We start from the raw sequence: 17,015 nt of genomic DNA, 5'->3' as shown, positions 1-17,015 counted from the left end.
GGGTGGCAGCCACACATATTTAAAAGAACAGATGACCCTTAGGGCCCTGAGAAGGCAGGGAAGGAGAAGCTCTGAATAGTTTACTCGACTTGACTTCAGATCGGCACCCCACCCTGTTGCTGGGCCAGTGGCTGGCCAGCCTCAGAGATCAAGTCCACCACTCGCGGATGAGGAGCTGCACACAGAATCACAGTGCCAAGAGCACAGCCACGTCCCCAAGAAGTGGGCCAGGCTCGATGGAGATGAGGCAGGACACCTGAGGACAGTGACAGACCACTAAGTGCTGAGCCCAGCACGTAGGAGGCGGCCACCATCGAGCCTCCTCTACAGGAAGCCTTGGCTGGTGGCCCCAGCCAAGCTAGCCATGTGCAGGCCATGTCTGGTGGCCTGGGATGGCTGGGACAGGACCACCGGGCAAGGGCCGCTGGCCAGCATGCCTTCCACGGGCCCAGAAAACCTGGGGATTCGGATGTGGAAGACCCATGTGTGGGCACTTCACTGTGGGTGCCCAGCCTGGGTGCCTGTTGGCCAGTGTGTCCTGCCTGGGGTGCAAGGCCTGGGATGGGACAGCAGTGCCTCAGGGAACTCAGTTCTGTAGCTCCCGAGGCTGTGGCTGTGGCCTCCCAGCCACCACGGGAGCCAGACGGCCTGGAGGCCTCAGTCTCAGGCAGCTGGTTCACAGCTCCGTCCTGCCTGCCGGCCAGGCCCCAGCTTCACTCCTCTCAGAGGGTCTGTGGGGGCCACTGGGCTGGGTGGTGCTGGAGGGGTCCTGCTACCATGGTTTCTCCAGGTGCAAAGCAGCCTAGTGACCCCTGCCGTCTCCAACAGTTCTGGCTGTGGGTCTGGCTGTGGCCTGAGCCCCCAGTCTCACATCGGCCTGCTCCTGTTGGTCAAACCAAGCAGTGTGGGTGGAGCAAAAGGACTTTCAAGAACCCGTGGGTGGGTTCCCATTCAGCCTGTCACCCGCTGGGAGCCCCAGGTGACAAGGCCCTTTGTGGGGGGGCTCACTGAGGGGTCCTCCAGCCTCCAAGCTGCAGGGAGTGCAGTCTGATCGGCTTCCAGGTCAGACGTTGCTGACTCGGGCCTCTGCTGTGGAGAAGGCAGAAGGGTCCGAGGCCCGGTCCAGGGGCCGCTCGCGCCTGACATATCTTGGTTTTCGCACTGAAAGGGGTCAGAGATGAGCTGTGTCAGAGCCAGGGACAGAGGCTCGAGGACGGCAGAGGATGTAGCTGGAGGTGTGGGGCACCACAGGGGCCTGTTGACTCTGACCAAGGAAGAGACCAGGCGCCCCTGCCCGTCAAGAGCCAGTTCCTCCTGCCAGATGCCCCCGGGAGCCTAGCCTGGCTGTTTCCCATTAAACCCTGGGACCCTGCACCCACACATCTGGGCCTGGATCAGGGCCCGGCTGTCCCTTAAGACTAAGGTGCAGGCATTATGCATTTCTAGGACCATGTCCTAAGCCCCAGAGCCTGCAAGTGTGACCTCATTTGGGAAAAAGGTCTGGGAAGATGTGCTTTAGATCTCAGATGAGACCCTCCTGCCTCAACCAGGTGGCCCTAACTGCCATGACCAGTGCCCTCCTCAGGGGAGGCAGAAAGAAAAAAGACATGAGGGAGCAGAGACAGAGGGGATGCAGCCACAGCCCAGGGAGCTGAGCCTAGGAGCTGAGAAGGTACGAGGGTCCCACGGACCTGGGAGCCAGTGTCCCCCTCTCCCACTCCTTGGTCTCTAACGTCCAACCTGGAGAGCTGTCAGACTCCTGCTGTCTAAGCCACCTGGGGATACTCTGCCACGAGGCCCCAGCCACTTGGGGCCCCTGTGCTCTTGCAGATGCTGTGGATGAGGCTGCTTCAGACCTGAGCCAAGTGCTGCCTGGAACAGGGTAGGCTGGGCCTTAGTTAGGAACTGCTCTGCCCCAGAGGAGAGGAACACGAGCTTGGCCTGGGGAGGGAGGCTGGGTGATTCTGCTCTGGGCTCACAGCTGTGACTGTGGTCAGGGACTTAGCTTCACAGTCTCCTCTTATAGTGGGTCACAACTGGGTGGGGGTGCCTGGTGGGGCAAGACCCAGGGGCTGACCTGCTCCCTGTACCCTTCAAGCAGAGATGGACTTGAGCAGGGCTGGAGGAAGTGAGGGGAAGGTCTGCCCTGTGTCGGGTTCTCCTCTCTCAGTCTCAATACCCAAGAGGAAGGGACAGCACACGGCCACGTAGGCTGATGGGCACCAGGTGTGCCTGTCAAGCGCCTGTCCCTCCTTCATGTAGTGTCTCCTTGGGACCCAAGAGGTGGGCATGTGTGTCTAGGGCAGACCTGTAGAGGTCCCTGGGTCTGGCATTTGGAAACCGGCCCAGAGACAAGAACCCCGGGTGACACAACCTGCCTTTACCTGAGGACTGTGGTGGGGGGATCATTGCAGCCTTGAAAGGAGAGAGAGGCAGAATCAGATCTTGGGTGCTCAGCATGGGACACGGAGCCCAGGACGCTCAGCCGGGAGGGTGCAGATTACTTACGACTTCGCCAGGCTGCAGGCCTGGGGCTACAGAAGAAAACAGCACATCACCCTGGAGCCAAGCAGCTGCCTGCATCCAGTGAGGTCCACAGGCAGGCAGAGGCTCTTCCCAGGATCCAGGCTGGGTCTGGTGCTACTTCCACACTCTGCCCAGCAGTGCCCTCAGCTGAATCTCAGCTTGGCCACATTCATGGCCTGCACCTGGGGCAAGCCACTCAAGCATCCCAGGAAGAGCCACCTCCCAGAAACCTCCCTCCCACTTTCCCAGAGCATACAAGGCATGCTCCTCAGGCGGTTTCTCCGGCTCCAAGAACCCAGTGTGGGGGACAGAGACCCCTCCTCCTCTCGGTTCCCAGAGGTGCTGCAGGTGAGGCAGTGGCCATCAGCCCCCAATTATGCCTAAGGGCATGGGTGCCTCCACTGGGGTTCCCTGGGCCACCTGAGATGGCCACACCCAGGGTCTACTCTGCTCTAGGGATGGCCTGGAAGGCAGAAATGCTGGGTGGGCATTTCTGGGAGCTGACCCCAAGGCACCTAACTTGACTGGAGACCCCAAGACTCCTACCAGCAGCAGAAGCCCAGCCTTGGACTCTCAGGACCTGAAGCTATAGTAGCCCCCAGAGGGCACCCAAATGTTGGTGTAGGGTAGGCAGAGAGGGGTCCTGGCACTTACTCTGTCCCTTTGGGCACCACCTAGGCCCCTGAGTGGGAGAAGGAGGAGTGAAGTACCTTTGTCTCTCCTGTAGAAGACCCTGGGGAGCTTACTGGAGCGCTTGAGGTAGAAGAACCCAGCCACAGAGAGGATGAGACCTGCGCTGACGAAGAACGTCCCCAGGAAGAGGGAAGCTGCCACGTGGGAACCCCCTGCAGGCAAATCAGCCGCTCTAGTGGCCAGTCTCAACTGTGGCATGCCAGGGGCCCGGGGTCCATGCCCAACCCAGGCCACCATTCCTGAACACACCTGAGCCCTCACAGGGAGCAAGGGGCCAGCACACCTGGACACAGGCCCAGGCTTCCTGGGGAGAGGGAGGGGAAGGTGAAAGGGAAAGAAGCCTTCATTAATTCCATGCTCCAGAAGTTCAGACCCTAGGCTCCCCGAGACTGTGCAGGGTCAGAGCTCCAACCTGCAGCAGGTGCTTCTGCCGCACTCTACCTCTCAGGTGCTGGCAGCTGCTCCTTGCCCGTCTGAACCTGCTCAGTGTCAGGACAGGATGGCTCAGGGCCAAGGACTGTGGACAATCTGTGACCATGGGATGGAGGAGATGCTTTAGGTGCCTGGGGAAGCCACTTTTTCACCCTGAGGCACAGGTGCCCTTGCCAGGCCCATGGCCTTGCCATCCAACTAGCCCTGTGCTATAGGAGGCCATGAGGTGTCCGAGCTGGCCCTTCCCTATGGGCCACTGCTCTGTGCTGCTGGCTTCTGCAGTCCAGGCCAGTGCTGGGCCTGAGGCCACCTTGGAGCTCAAACATATTTTCTGGGGAGGGGAAGGCCAGGCTCAAATTCCTGGGAAGAGCTGAGCCTCAGAACAGAACTCTGAGCCTAAGATCTAGGACCCAGGTCCAGCCCACGGCTGCTAGATGAGTGGCTGGGATGATGGTCCCCACAGCCTCTCAGGCACCTCAAGCAAAGGAGGCAACCTTGCTCTGGAGCTGGGCTATGGTGCCCCGCCCCCTGCTGGCCCCTCTCCCAGCTCCTGCCTTGTCCGGATCTTCCCTCTCACCTGGTCCCACCCTCCCCAGCCACTCCTAGCCACACTCCCACCCCTGACCTGACCAGGCCCTCAACTCAAGTAGACTGCAGGCCAGGGAGAAGTGACTACCTAGAGACAGGGAACGTCCCGAGGACAGTGCTGTGGCAGGCATTTCTGGTGGCCCATATGCCTGCAGTCTTAGAAGCCTATGCCCTGGAAAAACCACTGGGATGGGCAGACTCCTGCTGGGGCCTGAGGTCACAGGGGCCATGGCAGCCATGGAATGAGGCAAGGACCAGACAGAAGGTGCGGCTGTGAAGGCTTCCACCAACAGCCCTTCTGAGACCATGGAGGATTTGGCACCCCCCCACACCAGGGCACACCCAGTACCTGCCACACTCAGCCCACAGACCTCAGCCTCATGAGCCACTGGATTCTCAGAAATCCCTACTTCATGGTCAGGGTCCCTGTCACAGAGCGCATGGCTGGGTCTGAAGTCTGATCGTGACCTCCAAGGTACCCTACAGCCCATCAGCTGTCAGGGTCTGTGCTGCCATGGCTCTAAGGAGCCTCTACCCCAGGCCTGGCTCTGGCCTGGTGAACTAAGACTTACCAAAATGTGGCCGTCCAGGCAGCCCTGTGCTTCTGTTCATGGGGAACTGCGCACCCCAAGCAGCAACTGTGGGGAGCAGAACAGAGGGGAGGCCAGGGCCAGGCACAGGACCCGAGAAAGACCCCGACACTGCCTGAATCTGAGACCAGACATTAGCAAGTCTCGCCCCACAGCTGTTCCTCATGGACATGGGACTCGGGAAGAAAGGGCTCCTGGGGGCTGTTTGCTGATGGATAGTGGTTCTGTGGGGACAAGGGCGGCCACTCCAGTTTCCCCAAAATTGGAGATGTGGACCCCTGTGAGAAGTCCAGGATCTGGGAGGAGTATGGGGGCAGCAATCTGGGAGACATACGGCTCCTGCACTCAGAGCTGTTATAGGTCAGCACCGTCCCGTTCCTGCACCGGATGCAGCTGGTGCTCCCGTCCGCGTTCCAGCGTCTATAGCAGCCTACACAGAAGGCAGGCGGCTCTCAGTAGAGGCAGAATCCAGGCCAGTTCACTGTATCCTGGAGCATTTCTGTATCTTTTGAGTTTATAAATCGACGGTCACTCAAAAACACGGACACTGGAAGTTTGGGTGGAACAAAAGGCTCTAACTCCAGAGAAGAAACCAGCACCACAGGAAGCACGTCACTCTGGCCCCAGATTCCTGTGGAGGCCTGGTGCTGAGGAGGCCGCAGCCTTCGCTGAACACCTTAAGAGACAGTCCAGAGGCTGGTGACGGGAATCTGAGATTAACAGTGTGGTGGCCTCATGCTCTGGAGGACTGGAGGCCTGGCCTCCACCTCCTGCCACCCAGGCTCAAGGACCACGGCTCCCCCAGGACCACTTCCTTCAGGGCATGCGTGCAGCTGCCTCAGGCACTCCACACTCACTGGACCCACTCAGGGCAGATACAACCCTCATCTGTAACTACTGCATCCTTGTACTGTCCCCCCCGGGGTCTCCCTGCAGGATCAAGCCAAATGTCCATATCAGACTATCACTACCTGAAGTCCCACCCTCTCCCTGCCCAGGTGCTGGAGTGGCCTAGCTCCTACTGGCCAACAGCATGTGAGCAGCTGTCGTCCAGCTTCCTGTAAGGGTAGCGACTGGGTATTATCCCTGTACTTCTTTCCAACATTCAACACAGCACTGAGGCCAGAGACATAGGGTCCATAAACATTGATAGTGGGTGTTGAAAGCTAGCACTGGACATGAGCTGTATTGGGGCTAAACCATTCTTGTCCTCACCACTGAAGAGGGGCAGGCGGGGACAATGCCTACCATGGGATGGTGGCTTGGTAGCTGTTCAGGGGACTGCTTATGACAAAGTGGCTCACCTGGGCCACACAGGCCTGTGCTTGGGCATGTGGTGTTGGCGTCCATCACGTCCACACAGCACTCAGGCTGCTGGGCCTGGAGGGGTGACAACAGGCAGGCTCTGCAAGGGCCACACTGTCAGTCCACTGTGAGCGTTCATGGCTCTGCGTCTTCTAGTCAGCAACAGGCTCCCAGCTTCCCCCTTGGCCTAGAAGCAGGTGAGGACACATGCCTGCCCCTGCAAGAGCCCCACTCTGGGCAGTCTCCAGGGAAAACTTCAGTGTAGTACAGAATGAGCCAGGGAGATCCAATGCAGCAGGGTGGAGACTGGACCACTGACCAGACACATCTCAAGAGTCACTGATCCATTCTCCCCCGTGGCCCTGGGCGCCCCTCCAAGGTGAGGATAGCACTGTCTGAGAGTGCAGGGCATGAGGCCACTGAACACTGAATGACCACACGAACTGCCTGGGGCCCAGACCCACCAGACAGGTTCCACAGCAGCCTCCTCACTCCCAAAGGCCAGGCAGGAGGGGCCCTGGGAGCCTGATCTGCACTGCGGCCTAGAGGTGATAGGACTCAGAATTCTGTGCATTTGAGAAAGAGCAAAAGCAGGTCTCTCTGACCTCCTCTGCCCTCTGTCCCTCAGGCAGACCAGGAGACCCCAAGGGAGAGGGCCTTGCCCATGCCCAAGGAGAGGAAGATACAGAGAAGAATCTTGGCTACCCCACCTGGACAGATCCTGGTTCATGGCCATCAGATCACACTCTCCATCCAAGCACACTTGGTCAGGACCACCCTCTTCCTCAAGCCTGCGCACATCACTCAGTACCCCACTTCTCTGGGACACGGGTTCCTTACGAAGGCTCCCGTGTAATGTAAGACTCACATTCAAATGCTGTCTCTCACACGTCTGTCCCTTGTCACAGGTGCCTCAGTCACACGGCTGAGGAAAAGAACACTTCCTCACCCACGGGGGTCGGAAGGTGTCCAGCCCCACCTGGGGAGATGTCCCAGGCTGTGGGCGTCCATTCATGGGGTCTCCTCTCCCTGCCCTGAAGACCTCACTAGGAAAGTTGAGGTGGCCAAGGCCCCTTCTCCACAGGGTCTCCCTGGTCGGGCAGAGCTGCTCCAGCCTCAACCTCCCACCTTGTGGGCCACAGGGAGAAACAGGGCAGTCACTCCAGGAACTGCAGTACCAGTTCTAATGACACTGTCTTGAGAAAAGGGACACTCTCCTGGACCACGATGAATACTGGGAGGCTGGCAGGGCCTGGCCAAGGCTTGGCACGACCAACATACCCCCACAGGGAGGGGCACTTCACTGATGCCCTCTGCAATTCCACCAATGAATGCCCCTTGGTGTTGCAGCTTGGTCTCAGACAAAGTGCCCAGGCCAGGCCAGCCGTTCAGGGGAAATGAACTCATGCCCAACCCTTGAACCCACGTACAATACACATGCTGAGCGCTGGCCTTCACTGACAGCAGGGCAGCTGACAGACCTTGAGGCAGGGGGGTCCCCAGGTGTGACTCTACTATCACTGCTGGGCCACTCTTTCCTGTGACTTTAGTTTGGTGAATAGTGAGGGGCAGCTGAGGAGTGTGAGTGACACAGGGCAGCATCAAGACCACACAGGAGGGGCCGAGGCCCAGTGGCTGCACCCTCACACTAGCCTTGGCCCGGTCAGTGAGGGACACCCCACCCTCTTGCCACCCGGCCCTGGCTCAGCTCTTCTGGACACCAAAACTCAGCATACTGGAGTGTCACCAGCTTTGGCAGAGCCATGATACCCCACTGTCGCTCTCCTGAGCAAATAGCACGTGGGCAGGCAGCTCCAGGCTGCATCTGCAGAGACCCTGTGCGCTCTACAGAAACAAGTAGGTCTGGCAGTCTTCTAGAAGGTAGAACCAAACAGCTACCGTATGGGGGCATGTCTGCTGCCCTCTTCAAGACACGAGCCCCTTGGACCCCAGCATGGAACTCCGTCATCCCTAGGGCTGAGTGCCAAGACTCCTAAGGTTAAAGGGAAGGGCCCACTGCCTCCCTGGAGGATGGCCACCTGGACATGTGACAGGAACACCAACCTCGCTTTCTGTGGACTTGCTGGCAACTCCCACCAGAAGGCCAGCCAGGAGCGTGAAGCGTTGCAGTGCCATGCCAGGAGCAGGAGGACAGCGGGGCCTGCGAGAGAGGAGGGCAGTGCCAGGGACACAGGCAGGAAAAGAAGGGAACATGTCAGGGAGGTGGAGCCATAGTTGGAAGGGGGCGGGGCTGCAAAAGGAGCAGCTCTGAAGTGGGGGGTGCCACGTGAGAAAGGGGAGGGGCTGCAATGCCAGTCGGAGTGCCCAGAGCTGGGGAGGACCTGGCAGGCTTGATGGGCTGTGGCAAGCAGGGGCAGGCGCACAGGTCCCTGCCTTGTGAGGTCTGTGGGTGCGGTCCAGGGCACCCTTACCTGCCCCTCCAGGATGAGAGCTGCAGACATCAGCTCCTCACCCAGGTGCTCAGTAGAAAGCCTGGCCAGAGGGCGTGGAGTTCATGGGCCTGACCGTTGAGCTCTGCAGGCCCAGGGTCCAAGGCCTGTGAATCAAGACCATTAGGTGAGGCCTGCTGTTGGTCACTGTGAAGACCACTTTCCCAGCAAGGTGAGTCCAGAGTTGGTCAGAGGGGCATCCTGATCTCTCTCCAACAGGTTCATTGGGTTGGCGTTTGCAAACGAGGTCACTGCATCTCTGGTCTCCCAAGACCAGATGACACCTCTCTGTTGGAGTCTTGGGCATTGTCACCCAGACTTTTTCCCCGTGGGTGGCTAGGTCCCTAGGGCAGGCAGACATGGGTCCAGAATAATGCTAGAGTCCAAAAAGTTCTAGTCCTGGGCGGAGGGATTCAGGGAGCAAACACATTGCAAGGAGACTTCTTCACCCTGACTCCTGTCACCTGACCATCATGGGGCTTAGTAGTCACACCATGTTTGTTTTTTGGTACTGGGAACTGAACTTGGGTGCTTTACCACTGGGCTGTATCCCCAGTCCTTTTTTTTTTTTTTTTTTTTTTTTGAGACAGGGTCTCATTTAGTTGCTGAGGCTGGCCTGGAACTTGGGATCCCCCCTGCCTCAGCCTCCCCAGTTGTTGGTATCCCAGGTCAGCAGGCCTGGCTTCACTTCACATTTGTAACGTAAGAGAGAGCATTAGCAGCACCCACCACACAACCTTGAAGTGATATCATTTGTACTACTTTTTTTTTTTTTTAGTTGTAAATGGACATAATATCTTTATTTATTTTTATGCAGTGCTGAGGACGGAACCCAGTGCCTCACATGTGCAAGGCAGGCGCTCTACCACTGGGCTACAGCCCCAGCCCCCCATTTGTATTACTTTCAACAAATTTCACTTAACTCACAGGGTGATTCTCATGGCGTAACGTCACAGACACTGCTGGATACATATTTTCATGTTAGTTACCTCCAGGAAACTCTGCACTTAAACACAGCTGCGGGTGGAAGCGGCACACTGTAGGACACTCTGGCACCAAGGACACTCTTCCACAGCAGCAGTCCCCACTTCCTTTCCAGGCAGGTCCTCAGGAAGAATGCAGAGATGCTCCAGTCTGAGGCTGGGGAATAAGGAACGGTGCTCTCTGACTGGCCTGGGGCAGTGGGCAAGTTCCCCCTTGGGGATCCTGGGGAGAGGACTATGGGGTCCACACAGCCCAGGAAGGCAAAGACTGAGGGCACAAGTTCTGGTCCCTTGACAGGGAGGGGCCCATATCTGTCCTGTAATTTGCTTCATGCCAGATTCATCCAGGTCTGTTGGCAAAGCAAGCACACGGTATGGTTCAGACAGTGTCCAGTCCTGCAGGATAGTTTTCTATGAAGCGAGGTCCAGTGCCCTCCTGCCTACAGCAGCGCTTGCCTTTTCTGGAAGAGTGCCAGCGATCCACCCCACTAGAAGTGCACACTTCCTGAAGTCCCCCTTCACAGCTAGTCCTCTTAGATGGTGCCCCTCACCTACAGGGTGTGGTCAAGTCTCACCCTTTCTTTTTGTCCATTTAACATGTGCTCAGTAGATCTCCCCATGCCCTGGGGAAAACTGGTGTCAGGGTCCCTTCTCACTTTCTGGGAAAGGTAACCAGGGCCAGGTCAAGTCACAAAAGGAACCAAAAGTCCAAGACTCCAGTCACACTGGCACTGCTTAGTCAGCTTTATTGAGGTTCAATTAGCACACAACAGACTTCGTCCACTTACAACACACAACCTGGGGGTTCTGGAAAGCTATGCACACCACGTCTCTGTGAGCGCACATCATCAGGGCATCTGCAGTGCAGCCCTCTGCAACCCTTCCTCCTGCAAACCCTGGCCTGGGCACCCACTGACTGGCTATCACCACAGATCTGCTTTCTAGAACTTCTTTGTTTTTTTGGTCCCAGGGATTTAACTCAGGGGTGCTTAACCACTGAACCACATCCCTAGCCCTTTTTTGTATTTTATTTAGAGACAGGATCTTACTGAATTGCTTACTGCCTGGCTAAGTGGCTGAGGCTGGCTTTGAACTTGCAGTCCTTCTGCCTCAGTGTCCCAAGCCTCTGAGATTAAAGGCATATGCCACTGCACTGAGCTGTATTCTAGAATTTCTTACAAAGAGATCACTTAGCTTTGTGTCTGGCTATGTCACATGGCACAGGGCCTCTGGAAGTGCCTTGTTGATCTGCACATCTGTGCCTTTCAGTGGCTAAGTGGCACTCCACCCAGGGAGGCTGGGCCTCCTCTCCCTCACCACTGCCCACCCCTGTCTAGGGTGCCCCTCAGTCTTTCCCTGGCCTTGCAGTAAACCTGTTCTAACCACCTTCCCAGCCTTGCTGTACTTGTCTCTGGGCAACTGCTCTCCTCTTAGGCATCACTCCACAGCCACCTCAGCTACAGGATACTCCATTTGCTGAAGCTGTGTATACACAGCTAGAGGTCAGGCCACAAGAACCTGCTTCTGACAACAGTGTGGGCAGTTCTAGGTCACATGCATATCCACATTTGAGAATCAGCTTGTCAGTTCACAGAAAAGGCTTGCATGAGTTCTGCAGGGAGGACTGGTCTTCCAACAATGTCAAGTCTTCCATTCAAACGCTCTCCCCCATGCTAGGTCACTTCAGTTCCCACAGCCAGTGCTCCGTGATCTCAGTGAAGAGGTTTTGCATATCTTTAGTTAGACTTACTACTAAATACTTTATTTCTTGGTATGATTATAAACAGAAAAGAATTTCTGATTTCATTTTCTAATAGTTTGCTGTTAATACGTAACAGAACAGTTAATTTCTGCATATAAACTTTTATTTTCAAGATCTTCGTGATTTTACTTAATATACTCAGCTTTTTAAAAAATATTTCTTAGGATCTCTTCATAACCACATCACTTGCAAATGCAGTTTTACTTGTCCTCTATGATCTGATGAAACCAACTTGGTTTTTACTTCTGACCTTACTACCAAGGTAAGGGCTCCAGGCGCAATGCCAGCTGCTTGATTTTAGGGATAAAGTACTTCATGTTTTTCACTGCTAAGTACAACATCTAGTGTAGGTTTTCCACTGATGCCTTTTACCACACAGACAAAGCTCCCTTCTCCTCCTAGTTTGCTAAGAGGTTTTTCCTCCATCATGAAAGGGGTTTAAATGTTATTAAATGCTTTTTCAACATTTACTGGAGTGATCATGTGTTTTTTCTCCTTTTTAATATGGACACTACATTATTTAATTTATCACTGTTCTATGGTTTTAGCCAATGTAGTAAAAAAAAAAAAAAAAAAAGAAAGAAAGAAAGAAAAGAAAAGCCATAAACATTAGAAAGGCTCAGCAACTTAGTGAGGCCCTGTCTCAAAATAAAAAACAAAAACAGGCTGGGGATGTGGCTCAATGGTTAAGGACCCCTCAGGGTCAACCCCTGGTACAAAAAAAAAAAAAAGGTTTAGAAAGGAAAAAGTAAAACTGTCTCAATACAGACGATACAATTGTTTACATATGATCCTAAGGAATTTACAAAACAGAACAAAACAAAAAACTCCACTGTAACTCACAGAACTCTGTGCTCTACTTGATAACTTTATTTCTAACGAGCCAAAGGGATATGAGGAACAATTCTGAGGGTGCTCTGCATGCACACTGGGGCTGAATAAAGAAGGAAATGGGCTGCAGATGGTGGGCAACAGGGTCTTACCCAGAGTGGCAACAGCCTAATAGTATGTTCCAGGTTAGAGATTACAGACACATAGATCTGATTGTGTAATAGATCTATCAGCAAGTCTGTCCACTGAGGTCCTAGAAGCAAAAGTAGTACCTGGGCCTTGGTTCTCATATCTCCCCCTCTCCCCCTCCCTCCATCTCTCTCTCCCTCTCCCTCTCCCTCTCTCTCTCTCCCCCCTCCCCCCCTCTCTCCCCCTCCCCCCTCTCTCTCCCTCCCCCCTCCCTCCCTCCCTCCCTCCCTCTCTCTCTCTCCCCCCCCTCCCCCCTCTCTCCCCCCTCTCTCTCCCTCCTCCCTCCCTCCCTCCTCTCTCTCTCTCTCTCTCTCTCTCTCTCTCTCTCTCTCTCTCTCTCTCTCGGTGCTGGGGATTGAACCCAAGGCCTTGTGCATGTGAGGCAAGCATTTTGCCAACTGAGCTATATCCCCAGCCCCCTAGATTCTAGTTTCTAAGACCACCCTCCAATCTTAGGAATGAGAGCTCCCTGGAGAAGTGGCTGATTCTGGGTCTAGGGCAGGAAACATAGGAGTATGAGCCCAAAGTACCTTATAGCATGAGAAAGAAAGTGCTCAAAAATCAAAAAAGACAGTAGCCAGATGAAAGTGCCCCAACAACAAAGCTGAGACTACACAAGCAGAAATATACGGCCGAGCCCCAAACCACAGCCAGTGCACAGTGCCACACTGGTGACAATACTTGAACCACGGCCAGTGCAGGGCACGTCCATGCTGGCGACAGTGCATGAACCACAGCCAGCGCAGGGCGCGTCCACACTGGCGACAGTGCATGAACCACAGCCAGCGCAGGGCGCGTCCACACTGGCGACAGTGCATGAACCACAGCCAGCGCAGGGCGCGTCCACACTGGCGACAGTGCATGAACCACAGCCAGCGCAGGGCGCGTTCACACTGGCGACAGTGCATGAACCACAGCCAGCGCAGGGCGCATCCACACTGGCGACAGTGCATGAACCACAGTCAGCGGAGGGCGCGTCCACACTGGCGACAGTGCATGAACCACAGTCAGCGGAGGGCGCGTCCACACTGGCCACAGTGCATGAACCACAGTCAGTGGAGGGTGCGTCCACACTGGCCACAGTGCATAAACCAGACAGTGGAGGGTGCGTCCATGCTGGCAACAGTGCATGAACCACAGCCAGCGCAGGGCACATCCACACTGGCCTCGGTGCATGAACCACAGCCAGTGCAGGGCACGTCCACGCTGGTGACAGTGCACGAACCACAGACAGTGGAGGGCACGTCCACACTGGCCTCAGTGCATGAACCATGGCCAGTACAGGGCATGTCATGCTGGCAACAGTGCATGAACAATGGCCAGTGCAGGGCGTGTCCATGCTGGCGACAGTGCATGACTGATGGCCAAACACAAAACGAAAGAGACACTCTTTACAGAGGAATCCTAGATAGCATCCCCAGCATGGGCTGGACAGAGACTCACTGTAAGACAGCAGGGACAGGGGAAAGGAGCAACTCTGCAGCAGAGACACCTACAAACACCATCTCAACCAGGCCAGGGGTAGTCTGTGGACGTCAGAGATGCCCTAAAGGGGTGTGATGGGATCAGCACCTCACCTGATCACCCCTGGTGCTCCTTCAGTCTGCCATGAGTGACGTGACAGTCCCTCATGTCAGTCCACCTGAGGAACCCAAACAGGATGTTCTACAAACACCCCACCAAGCCTCTTCAGATCCTAAGAATTCACCAGAGAGTGAGACACAGCCACAGCCTGGGGAAGACACAGCAGCCAAACACAATATGGGGTCCTGCATAGGGCCCTGGAGGGGCAAAGCTGGGGACATGCACAGTGAAGGGCACCAAGGTCAGGTGAGCCCGTCGTTATCTCAGGGCAAGTTCGAACAAGGTCAGGTGAGCCGTTATCTCGGGGCAAGTGCATCTGTTCCAAAATAAGAGTTTAAATCTGTTCCAAAATAAAAAAAAAAAAATGTAAATTACACTATTGATAACATGAATAGGCAGTTCAAAGAATGGGACTCTAGAGGCCAAGGCAATTTAGTGAAGCCCCTCAAAATCTTAAAAATGATTGGAACATAGCTCAGTGGTAAAGAGCCTCTGGGTTCAATCCCCTGTAGCCAAAAAGAAAAAAAAAAAAGAGTGTGGGGTGTTAATATTTGCAAGACAAATACTACCTAACAAAAGCCCTGTTTATAGAATACAGAAGAGACTGTCACAACTCAGTAATAAAAAACATGATGAAGCCTTATGAGACACTTCAGAACAGACATCTGAGCACATAATACACAGAAGAAAAGTGCATGCCACCATCACACCATGGGAGATGAATGACGGACACCAGGCAAGTGGATGGTGGGGATGCAGAGCTGAGGAACTGCACACCTGGCCATGGCGGTGGCACTCCTGCTGTCTTCCCAAGAGAAAGAAAAACACATGCCCACAAAAACGGTCCAAAATTGCACATAACTTCTTTAGCCACACCAGAAATACACCCATATGGCTGAGTGGTGGGTGGCACAGCTGTAGGTGGGATGGGACTCCATGACACTACAGCAAGTGGTCAGGTCACAAACACTTGCTGAGACAGGATCCTGAAAGGCTTGAAAGGCAACCTCAAGGGATGACAGGCAGGTTCTACATCTGACAGGAGCATGGAGTAAGTGGGTGGATGTGTATATCAGAACTCATGGAACTGGATACAAGACCTGTGTCCCTCACTGGACATAAATTACACCTCAACAATTAACTAAATGCAGTTCATTTTCTACTTTGAAAATCTCAAGATCAAGCTTTCAACAACAAACTTAGCAACCCAGATAGGACCCGAGAGTAGCCCCTGCTCCAGCTTTCTTGGGCAGGCCTGGCTCTCCAAGGAACCCCATTCCCATGATGAGGATTCATGGTGCTGGTGAACTTGTTGACAGCCAACTGCAGGAGAGTTAGGGGACAGTACTGGTTGCTCCATCATGGTCCACTTTGAGAAAAAGGAAACTGAACTCAGGACTAAGTCACAACTTTGGCCATCTGACTGGTGAAACAGGCTTGCTGGGTGTTTAAAACCAAAAACTTGGAGACCAAAGTCAAGGAAGTAAAAGGGCCAAGGAAAAAGCAGCCAACATTTTGACCCTTGTCCTCTAAGGTCAGCCAGGACAGAGAATGACGGGACCCTTCTCTGGGTCCTGCAACTCTAGTGAGTCACTCCATCTGCTGATCAGGGAGATGGAGAGGACCCTAGAGAACAGAAAGCTCGGAACCCTCCTGATCTAAAATTCCGTCTTGTGCTTTGACAGAGAACAAACGCTGCCAGCCATCTGATGGGCTGTAAAAAAAGAATTCTAGACCTCTGGTGTTGCTGCCACCAGAGCTGGGCTGGACCTGGGGCCTATCCAGGGTGTCTCCACACTAAGGGTGCCAAAACCTCAGTGATACGGTGGCAAGAGGTTGTTCTTTAAACAAGCTACCTGATAAACCCAAGTTAACAGGGAGAACAATCAGGACGAAGGGGGTGGGGGGCTGGAGGTGCCTTTGGCACACAGGGATGCTACCTATGGACCAGATAGCTCAGGTGACTGCCTGTCAAGATGTTTGCTTACTTGGCTTTTGGGAAGAATATTGGGAGCAGGATGTGTCAGGAAAATAAAATCCAGATCTCGTTTCCTTCTACGAGCTACTAAAAATAAAGTAGCCATTAATCCTGGCCCAACACAAACTATTGGTCAGTAGCTCTTAGCAAGAAATAAAACAGGACAATGAGGTGCGCTGTGAAACTTCCTTCCCAGCCTTGACCGCCCAGGCTGGGCCTTCAAGCAAACACTGTCTGCCAGGTTTTCACCAGAGGAAAACCGTGGGGGGAGCGGTAGGGCTCAGCAGAGCTCCCACGGCCTAGCACGTGTGAGGCCCAGGGTTCGATACCCAGCACCACAAAAACCAACAACACAAACAAAAAAACGCGAAGAAGCCCCTTTCACTTCTGCCTTCCCGGTATACAACACTAAGACAAACGACAACAAAAAGGACAAGTCTGACACCTTCACATCTGCAGGGCTCTGCAGCTCAGAATTCAGCCAAGAGGTGCGGGGGCATTTGCCGACGTGCAGTAAGAAACGCGTCCACACCCGGCCCAAGCTGCACGCTGAACGCCGCTTCGGCGTAGTGGACCAACAGAGCTGGAGACCCGAGTCGCTGACCGCACTACTGGGCAGCCCCGGGACCCAGGGCCGCCCCCGCCTTCTCCGAGCCCGCGCCCTGCCGGCTCCAGGGCGCCTCCTCGCAGCCCTCTGGCCCTGCGTCCGTCTGCGCGCCCACCGCACTTCCTCCCGGCTCCCGGGCGAGGCGGCGGCGGACTGCCGGACACTGGGGGAGTCCGCTGGGCCTCAGGCGGCCCGCAACAACCTCTACCTCCAGGTCTTTGTCCGGCCTGCGGCCCCCTCCCGCCCGAGCCCTTCACTCACCCCGCGCCCCCGGGTTCCTCTTTCGTACCCCCCGCCCTGCGGACAGCCACGCCGCGACACCTGGGACTTGTAGTCTCTCCTCCGCCCCCTCCCCGGCGCAGGCGGGTGCGGCTTCTGGAAGAAGACTACAACTCCCGGCGGCCCACGCAAGAGCCCGCTTGCCGGGTGGATCCGGCCAGAATTCTCGCGAGACTTAGGGAAATACGCGCGGAGTGCTATGGGAAATGTAGTCCGGA

The 17,015-nt window shown here is 55.2% G+C and overlaps 1 protein-coding gene across 6 annotated transcripts; it reads right to left on the bottom strand.

The window, feature by feature from the left end:
* Positions 1 to 59: 59 nt before the first annotated feature.
* C7H1orf159 (chromosome 7 C1orf159 homolog) lies at positions 60 to 16,810 on the bottom strand. Of its 6 annotated transcripts, XR_013155560.1 has the most exons (14): positions 16,780 to 16,810; positions 9,574 to 9,724; positions 8,567 to 8,691; positions 8,199 to 8,295; positions 6,134 to 6,209; positions 5,164 to 5,259; positions 4,812 to 4,877; positions 3,632 to 3,747; positions 3,469 to 3,523; positions 3,237 to 3,371; positions 2,509 to 2,534; positions 2,385 to 2,415; positions 1,009 to 1,161; positions 60 to 883 (listed from the first exon to the last, which is right to left on the bottom strand). XR_013155560.1 is itself a non-coding variant. In XM_077110032.1 (13 exons), exons 4-13 carry the CDS (start codon positions 8,268 to 8,270, stop codon positions 1,064 to 1,066), a joined length of 771 nt encoding a protein of 256 aa, XP_076966147.1. In that variant the 5' UTR covers positions 8,271 to 8,295; positions 8,567 to 8,691; positions 9,574 to 9,724; positions 16,780 to 16,810; the 3' UTR covers positions 60 to 1,063. The 6 variants fall into 6 exon arrangements, 5 of the variants coding, with proteins under 5 accessions (XP_076966147.1, XP_076966148.1, XP_076966150.1 ...); XM_077110032.1 differs by having other exon boundaries at positions 60 to 1,161; XM_077110033.1 differs by lacking the exon at positions 16,780 to 16,810 and adding an exon at positions 16,357 to 16,754 and having other exon boundaries at positions 60 to 1,161.
* Between the last annotated feature and the right edge of the window lie 205 nt (positions 16,811 to 17,015).

Source organism: Callospermophilus lateralis, chromosome 7 (assembly GCF_048772815.1).
Source record: "Callospermophilus lateralis isolate mCalLat2 chromosome 7, mCalLat2.hap1, whole genome shotgun sequence".
NCBI lineage: Eukaryota > Metazoa > Chordata > Mammalia > Rodentia > Sciuridae > Callospermophilus > Callospermophilus lateralis.
The sequence above is the reverse complement of the archived record's forward strand: the minus strand, read 5'-3'. Positions and strand labels throughout refer to the sequence as shown.

What these genes read in the sequence shown, in the direction of transcription:
- C7H1orf159 (XM_077110032.1), bottom strand. Translation starts at nt 8,270, where the DNA reads ATGGCACTGCAACGCTTCACGCTCCTGGCTGGCCTTCTGGTGGGAGTT. An exon ending in GGCAGAAGCACCTGCTGCAG is followed by an intron (nt 3,524 to 3,631) that starts GTTGGAGCTCTG and finishes CCCTCTCCCCAG; the next exon opens with GAAGCCTGGGCCTGTGTCCA. An exon ending in CCCCCCACCACAGTCCTCAG is followed by an intron (nt 1,162 to 2,384) that starts GTAAAGGCAGGT and finishes GACCCCTTTCAG; the next exon opens with TGCGAAAACCAAGATATGTC.